A 9,419-nucleotide genomic window follows, 5' to 3' on the forward strand; every position below is an offset into this window, starting at 1 on the left:
CCAGGTAAACCCCTCTTAGTGTCCTAATTTGATGTTGAGCGCTTAGTGTCTCTCTTCTCTCTCGTCTCTTTCTCGTCACTCTCTCTTTCAAGCTCAAGCTCTGTCACAGTGTTATATATTTTACTGTGGCTCTCGCGCTTAAGCTCTCTAGTCTCCGATCTCTTTCACTATCCCAATCTCGCACCTGGTCGTCATTGTCGCTCTCTGTATCATCACCGTCTCGCACCAAATCGCGCACCTTCTCTGCAATCATCATCACGGGGGGCAGAAGTAGTAGGTTTCGGGGCTGATCATTGTCATCGCTCTTTGTCTCGCACTTAGATGCGCACCTTCCCTGCGCTCGTCGCCGCTGGCAGTAGAAGTAGCAGGTCCCGGTGCTGGTCGCCGTTGTCATCTTCCTATTTCGAGCCTCGCCGTGAGCTTCCTTTGCACAACCAGAAGCTGGTATCCGGTTTGGTGTGTTCCAACAAATTTTTCTGTTCTTTCTGTTTTAATTTGGTTGCTGTAATTCATCATTGCACTTTAATTTTGTTGCTAAATGTTAAATGTATTGCTAAAATTTGTTACTAATTATCATCGTTGAACTTTGAATTTGTTGCTGTCTTACTAAAATAATCACTTAAATTAAATTTTTTGTCGTTAAAAATCATCACTAAGTTGAATTTGTTATTGATTATTATCAGTGAACCTTGAATCGTTATTATCTTGCTAAAATAATCACTTTGTTAAATTCTTTTATTGTAAAAAATTATCAATGAGTTGAATTTGTTACTGTAAGAATAGATTTGAATTTCGTTTTTAGTTAGTTTGTTAATCATGAGGAAAATGTTGATTAAGTTCTAAATTTATCTTATACATATAGATGTCGACTTTCAGAAAATATTTTATATTAGTGACTAATTTATTATCTTTTTGTATATTATTAGTTATGTCTAATACTCGATACTTGATTGTTATTAATAAATTTATGAAGACATATATTTGATTTTAATTTTATTTTTATAATTTTATATTTTTATTTAATTATAATTAAATTAACTAAATAAATTAATAATTCACCGGTTAAATGACTGGGTCAATTATCAGTTCAATTATCTTATAACTGTAAGTAGAGCCCCATTCGAGATCATTTTGGTTTTTTTTTTTTTCTCAGTTATTCATTTTATTATTTTTGTTGCTTTCGTCAATAGTTTTATTGAATTGACGAGTTCTGGCCAAAAACTTTTTGACAAGTTCCATTATAAATGGGTTTATAAAAACATTTAACCCAACGATATTATTACCTACCACTCTAAACTCTTATCATTCTCCTACTCGTGTGGCTCTCAATTGGGCTAGCCCGACTCGTTTAAGTTTACAGGTTAAACGAGCCAAGTCTATCCTGTACCAATTAGTTTTGTGCCTATAATTTAAAGACCACCTGTTCAGTCCCAGCATAATAAGAAATGAGTTGTACAAAATATTATGAGGAAAAAATTCTATTGTGATAAAAAAAAAACGCATAAACACCAACTTTGTTTAAATCAATATTGGACTAGTCACAAAAAACTATCGATATTGGACTATTGATTAAGGCTTTTTTTTATCTTTTCGGTTGCATTAGATCTTAAGTTAGAATTGGATTGAACTAACTTTTGAAGATACAATTTTCTAAAAAAATAAACGGATTATCCGTTGAGTCCCAAAATGCTTGTTCATCCTGCTTTTTTCGGGTTAATTAAATTGAGCCCGTTTAATTTCTCGTTTTACAGGTTTAATTCTATAGACAAAAATTCATTTGTTTTAAGTCGGGTAAACAGATTGATCCGACGTATTTAGTCTATTTTAAAGGTCTTACTCAAGTGTACTTATATATGATTGGATAATAAAGTTAATAAATAAATAAAATGGTGTAAAATGGAAATTTAACCGTAAGCAAAATGAAAGTTCCTAAAGTAGTTGAATATGTTTTTTTTTTTCCTAACATGTGGCATAACTGTTTACATCAATATGTTATGTTAATATGTTGTTAATGGAAGACATTCGATAAACTAACCTAGGTAACGCAGTGAAAATTAAGAATCTAGGCAATTGGAAACTTTTTGCCCAATTCAATGATATGGTAAAAATTCCGGACCATTTAAAGCTTAACTCGATGAATTATTCACATAGTTTTTTTAAGGGTAAACTATAAAAAATACATTCAAATTATTTTGGTGTTAATAAAAATATTTTCAAATTTTGTTATCGATAAAAATATTTTTAAATAATTTAAAAATATGCTAAAAATGTTTGACCATAATCAAAGATTTACTCCATTAATAGAAAATTATTGTCAAATCAAATCACTCTTTCATTAATGTAGAACATCTCAATTCACGAATGTGTAATTTGTCATATTTTAAAATGATTTAAAGATATTTTTATTGGTAATAAAATTTGAAAGCATTTTTTCTGCAATATAATTTGGGTGCATTTTTAAAAGTTTACTCTTTTTTTATTTAGTACCAATAGCTACTTTGGAATTTGCTTGAACAACAACAACAAATTAAGGCCAATAGAAAGAGGGATCTTGGCAAAAAATCGTTGGTGGGTTAGGAATAAATTTGAAGATTCATTTCTTTTTATATTGTTCGTATAAGTTGTATAAACTTATTGCATATTTATTTGCATTCCATATAAAAATGCTTCCTATAAATCATGTGACCCTACATGCAATTAAAGTAGATATATAATTCCTGAAACATAAATTGTTCTCTTGAAATGGTAATGACAACACACAACTGTATGAACATTTATTTATCAACATGAACTAATCTTATGATCAAGCAGTAATTTCTACATACTTTGGGGGGAAAAGAAGACTACTTAACTGCTATCATTTCGGTAGTACTGTATCTAGCATAACAAATCAAGATATAGTTTAATTTACAAAAAGGAATTAGAAAACAATATACATTAAAGCTAAAACGCTCTCAGTAACAACCTCCAAAGGGGTGATGAATGTAAAATATAAATGAGGGAAAAAATGGTGAAGGGAGAAAAAGACACTTCTCCCATTACTCTACTCTGTCTTCGTTCGTTCGTCTTCAGTTTCAATTGTAGCAAGTTAATTTCGTTAATTGAAAAAAATTTACATAGTTATCTTGTAGTGTATCCAAGGATGTCTTAGTCTTCCAACGCGTCAGCTTCCAAGCATGGATCTGGTAAACTAAAGTCAATGTAAATTGATGGCAGATTGAAGTCTTCAAGCATGGTGGGAGCCGGTAGGAATGATATATTGACTGCAAAACAGTATATAGACGCAGTTATGAGATGTTTTTCGTAATCGATTTCATAGTTGAAGATCAAAACCAAGTTGGAGCCAGTATAAACCCAAAGAAACTAGTTAATTTCCAAAACAGAAAATTATATTGATATCTCCCTTTTTCAAAAATTGAAAGGTGATATGTTTACTACTTATTTCCCTTATTTCCCTTACCTATAAAATGTTCATCATCTACCTCTCCTAGAACAACCAATGTTTCCTCCTTGGTGGTTGAGGCGGTGGTGCAGCTGCGAAAAAGATACGGAAAGAAATCAGCAATACATTTATTTTATTCAATACCCAACAGAATTTAAACTACATATCCGAAGAAGGACAAGATTGTAAGGGAGAAAACCTTGAATTGAATAGAGTGAGTTGTAATGAACCTCAGACCAAAAGCTTAACCACAACTCTGCATCATTAAAAAATGAAGGGAAATAAATAAATAAGAGGATACTCCCATTGACAATGTCAACATAAAATGTCAAGAAGTTTTTAAAGTTCATGTTCAAATAACATCTTGAGGATGCAAGTGTTCGTTTGTTCCAGTTGAATTTCATAATTCACATGAAGGTCTGCAAATTCTCATGTTTGTTCTTTCTGTATCTAATCTTGGTATTTTTGTTTATTTATTTATTTATTCTGCAATTCTGTCCCACATCATTGAAAAATGTAAACTGGTTTTGGAACTATATGTTACTAGATTTAAAATAATTTTAGAGAGGGCCATTTACAACAATTCTAACGCACTTCCCTGAAACTATGTATTAGAAAATTTGAAAAAGTTTTAGGCTGATTTCATCTCGGTTAAGATCTTGATGTACATATTCCTGTAAACTCCTAACCAATTAAAGTTATTGAGGTGAACAATAATGATGACAATCGTACCGCGTTTCGGTGCTTGGTGCAAAGGCATAATTTCAATGAAACAAGTGTCTCTGAATGAAGTCAAAAGGCATATTTTTGCTGCAAACTGCAATCAAGATAAAGATAAGAAACAATATATTGCATGTTAACATTAATATGCAAGAAATGTGAACATATCTTAATAATTCAACAAAAATAAGAAGCACAATTAGTCCAACTATTTGAAGCAACCACAGAAGAGAAACTTGAAAAAGTAACTTTTAATATCTGTTAAGAGATATATCCACATATACTACCGAGTTAAATGTCACTTTCTTGTCAATGAGGTTCATGATAAATGCATTTTGACCAAATCAGCACATGGTTCTGAGTATGCAATCATTTAGTAAATTTTTATTCAAATCTAGTAATTCATATGCATACTCATTTCATTTCTTTAGAAACCAATATATGGTTTACAATCTAAATGACATATATGCATAAATAAGATCTACCAACCTATAAAGCAGATTACAGAAGTAGTTTTTTCAATTCATAGAACAGATAAACCAAATTCACATTAACTAGACAAGTCCTCCACAAAAAGGGGGATATATACAAATTAATAATTTAAGGGACTAGCCATTGACCCCGAAGAAGGAATCTCAGGCATAATAACGTTTGAAGTTATTTAATTCCATGCAGATGTATCATTTAGTTAGCTACTGCCAGCAACAGTTAATCATAGATGCAACTGTGCCATCACAAACTATAAAAATTAATTCATGCATAAAACTCAATCATCACAATTAGCAAAAATTATTTCAATACAAAAATTATAAAATAAAAAGAGGTATTAAAGTCTGGTACACAAGCATCCCGCATAATGCAGGGTCCAAGCAAGGGGCATGCTCAAAGAAGAAAGGGAAAAGGATAAATTAACAATCAGTTGATACTTGATAGCATTACACAGGAAAGTATTGGAACACAGCAACAAACCTTATCAGCAGCTGCCTGCAATGTCAAATGATCTCCCCATTCTCCAGACCTGTTATAGTGGACAGAAGATGAATGAGTAAGTTGGAGGAAAAAAGCCCACTAAATATGACGACAAAGGTCACTCATTGCATATATATATATATATATATATATATATATATATATATATATATATATATATATATATATATTACAACGAATAGTTTGTTCCAAAGATACCTACTTTGCAATTTTCTTGCAATATTTTTTATACTTCATCGGTACATAGCATTCATACAGGGAACGGTGACCTTTTAGCTGGCAAAGAAAACCATTATGCAAATTAGCATCTAAAACCATCAATGTCTATTATTCAATACAACTAATAGATTGCAACATTTTATCATTTATCATTTGACCATCTAACAATTTTATTTATTACAACGCGTAGTTTGTCTACTTCTCTTGAAGACCATATTTACTCTATCAATAGTTAATATTTAGTTATTGCAGGCGACCTTGGTAAGCAAATAAATACTTATCTCAGACATTTAAGAAAGAATTAAAATCTACTACAATCCATACTCCCATCTCACCAGCCAATTTGAGAACACACTCATCATGTATTCATTCATATGTACCTGTTTTACAATATCTTTTCGAACATGCTTGTGATGTTCAGGTGACCTAAAGAGCTGATCCGAAAGTGCACGGAACTGCAATGTAGGTAAAATAATCAAATATAAGTTCAAAAATGTAATGCTTGCAAACTGTTGTTGTAATACACTAATATCATACCTGACAGTTCCCATCTCCAGAGACTTTAACTTCACAAAGACCATAGATCTGCAACCTTTGAAAATGGAAAAGAGAGAGTGAATGATGAAAAGGTATACAATTAAGAAAAGGTATACCTAAGTTAATATTCATTGGAACAAACTACTTTATTTTTCAATTAAGAAAAGGTATACAATATATTTGGAAGCCTACTGATGCTACATACCTCTGAAGAAGACGCTGATGATCCATACTGGCATCACTTGTGTTTGGGATGAAATTGTTTATCCGGGGCACATGCTGAAATTTTAAGACGGAAAGGTGAAAAATTCAGAAAAAATAAATATTCAGATATTTCAACCTCCAATATTCAGAAATGGTCAAAAGCAGTAGCCATTCAAGGAGAGCCTACTTCAATACGACTGATAATGCACAAGATGCAAACCACAGAATAAAATCAACATACCAAAACATGATCCTTTTGAAGTGTTAAATTACTCTCCTCCAATGTAGTTAAGTGATGTAACTATAACCAATTAGATGCATAATTTTGTAATGTATCAGTTGATTATGACCATACCATAATTAGTCCAAAAATATTCAGTAGTTTTTGTCAGACTATTTAAGGAACAATAGAAGAGCAAGAACTCTTACCGGAACAGGTGCCAAGCTGGAAAGACGTCTACCAACTTCACCATCTAATTTGGCATACTCTTCGGACAACACGAGAGCTATCATCCGGTCATCCTCAACATCTTGCGGACTGCTTAGTGACGTCGAACTGGAACTTTCACCCCAATACTGAATTCCGTTCATCATATTCTGACCTCACAACCACTGCTTCAAACTAAACTTTTATTACCAACCCACAGCAACAAAGCCTGAAAAATAATTGAAATTACTGTCATTAGAATCTCAAATAGGAAAATGCATCTATCAAACATGTTTTCACAGTTTTAGTCATCATAGGCTTAGAGCATGAGTACAACAAAAGTTGTACGTGCCGCACAACCAAGAAATTATTAGTCAGCTAAAAAGAGTGGAATGCAAAAGTATAAGGTAAAGATCATCAGAATCTTCTGGAGTAGTAGTAAGACCATAAAAAGTTGAATGGCCAATCAGTTCAACGATTCAAATATGATAGCACTATGATATGGAAAAAGACCTAAATTGATAATCACATAAAGCTTCAATTGAAATAAATAAATAAATCTTTGGTGAATAAAATTACACTTTTTTTATATTGGGTTGATAATGGTATTTTATTGGATTATAGATTGTTGGGGTGTTATTCTCAAATGTAGTTTCGTTTAATTTGGAGTACATAAATAAGAGGGTTCGATTTTTGGGAGTGCAGAAATCAGATGGTTCGATTTATAAAATCGGACCATCCAATTTTTGGATTACAAAAATCGAACCTTTTGATTTCTGAAATTGGACTGTCTTTCAAAAGAAAATTTGAGGTACACAAATCGAATCCTTCCGTGGTATAAAAAAATACCAAAAATTACAATATTTAAGTTCATCACTCATCTCACTTCCGAAGAGAAAAAAAAAAAGTTAAATTATGCTTGAACATTAAGCTACCACAAGACATAAGCTTAGTTACGATGATAAATTATTAATCATTAGTCAGTAGAATAAAAAGGGGATTAAATTGAATCTTCTGATAAAGCCTTTCAGCTAATCAATTAATAAGAGTCGGCTTCTCAGATATACACAATAATTAGATCGTTGTTTTAATCAAAACCAAATGAAGGTTAATTCATTGCAAAACAATGGCGGATAATCAACACAATCCAATGCTATGAAATAGACAGAAACACAAAAAATAAAAAGGAAGAAGAAAATACCTGCAGTTGAATGGGTAAATATGCAATGAATGAATGGGTTTGGGTTTAAGAAAAAGAAGGAAGAAGAGAAGAAATTGGGTATAAATAGAGAGAGTTTAAGAATGGCGGTTTGTGAGATTTGGGAAAATCAAGAAGGAAATCGGGAAAGGGGAACGAGGTTGTAACAGACACAACGATCAAGCTAAGAAAGATTGCCTCTGATTTTCATATTGGATTTCTTTCCCTTTCAATTCTGGGAAAGAAAAAATGAATCTTTCCCTTTTTATTTATTTATTTATTTTTTGTTATAACTAACTTGTGAATCTGTTCGATTTTTATATAATGTAGTTTAATTTAATTTGAGTTTAATTTAAATTTTAAATACAGGTTTCCGCGTTAATGACTTAGATGATATATGATGATGATGTTTTTGTTTATGGCTGAACAGATTATTTAATTTAAAAAAAATTTAAGCTGTCAAAAACTCAATTTAGATTAGAAATAATAAGATCCTATTTTGCAAAGATTTTTTCTTTTTAATAAATGTTCGTTAGTGAAAAAAAGGGACATGTTCCACATATATGTCTTTTTGACTTACAAGTCTTACAAGTTAGTACAAGCCCAATAAAAAACACGCATTATACTCCCACATTCAAGAGTAAATAAACGCACCACTTCCTGTTTTCAAAATGCGCTACTCACCATGCATTATAAATTACTTTTCTTCTTCTTCCTCCATGAAAATGAGTTTCTTGCCAAATTTGAAGATAATGGAACTTCAGAAATACACTCAAACGATTACAAAAATACACTCAAACGATTACAGAAATATATCCAAACGGTTACAGAAATTCACTCAAACGATTATAGAAATACACCCAAAGAATTACAGAAATACTGCCAAAGAATTACAAAAATTACACCTAAAGGATTTAAGAAATACACCCAAAATTCGTTAAGTACACCTTATGCATAATTCAGTATTTCTCCTCCTTATCTTCTGCTGCTTCTTTTTCTTCAAAAACGATTTCAGAATTTGATGTCAAAAAACAATGGAAATCGAGAATAACTAAGAAAGAAAACAGAGAGAAAAGCACGTAAATGAAGAAGGAGAAAGAAAATGCAAGAAACGAAAGAAAAGAAGAAGAAGAAGAAAAAGAAGAAGAAGGTGCAGTGAAAACGTGCAGTAACGGTTAAAGAAGGAGAAAGAGAAGGCAAGAAACGAAAGAAAAGAAGAAGAAGAAGAGCAGAAAGAGGAAGAAGAACGTGCAGCAAGAAGAAAAAGAAGAAGGTGCAGTGAAAACGTACAGTAATGGTTGAAGAAGGAGAAAGAGAAGGCAAGAAACGAAAGAAAATAAGAAGAAGAAGAGAAAGAAGAACGTGCGCAAGAAAAAAAAGAAGAATGTGCACTTATAAAGACTTGTATAAAAAAACGCTTGTATGCGGAGAATTTCTCGTTAAAAAAACTAATGCAATTAAATGAGTGTGTAAATTAATTTACATTATCAATACAATTAAATTAAATTCTTTAATTCATATCTTACTCTTTTTCGTTTCTCATAAGTCATAATTATTTTCCTCTCCATTGATTAATTAAACCCTTCTAACTAAAGTGTGGCTTATTACTTACTAGAGATATCTAATTACACTATAAGCAACTTAACCGAAAATGATAATAATAATAATAATAATAATAATAA

The 9,419-nt window shown here is 31.5% G+C and overlaps 1 protein-coding gene across 1 annotated transcript; it reads right to left on the bottom strand.

Annotated features, from left to right (window-relative positions):
• Positions 1-2,743: 2,743 nt before the first annotated feature.
• Positions 2,744-8,282, bottom strand: LOC112697052 (OVARIAN TUMOR DOMAIN-containing deubiquitinating enzyme 12). The gene is made up of 11 exons (XM_025750038.3): positions 7,741-8,282; positions 6,542-6,768; positions 6,114-6,187; positions 5,909-5,963; positions 5,752-5,826; positions 5,355-5,428; positions 5,132-5,180; positions 4,175-4,259; positions 3,642-3,698; positions 3,461-3,534; positions 2,744-3,263 (listed from the first exon to the last, which is right to left on the bottom strand). Exons 2-10 carry the CDS (start codon positions 6,704-6,706, stop codon positions 3,488-3,490), a joined length of 681 nt encoding a protein of 226 aa, XP_025605823.1. The 5' UTR covers positions 6,707-6,768; positions 7,741-8,282; the 3' UTR covers positions 2,744-3,263; positions 3,461-3,487.
• Between the last annotated feature and the right edge of the window lie 1,137 nt (positions 8,283-9,419).

The sequence above is a fragment of the Arachis hypogaea genome, chromosome 6 (assembly GCF_003086295.3).
Source record: "Arachis hypogaea cultivar Tifrunner chromosome 6, arahy.Tifrunner.gnm2.J5K5, whole genome shotgun sequence".
NCBI classification, from domain to species: domain Eukaryota; kingdom Viridiplantae; phylum Streptophyta; class Magnoliopsida; order Fabales; family Fabaceae; genus Arachis; species Arachis hypogaea.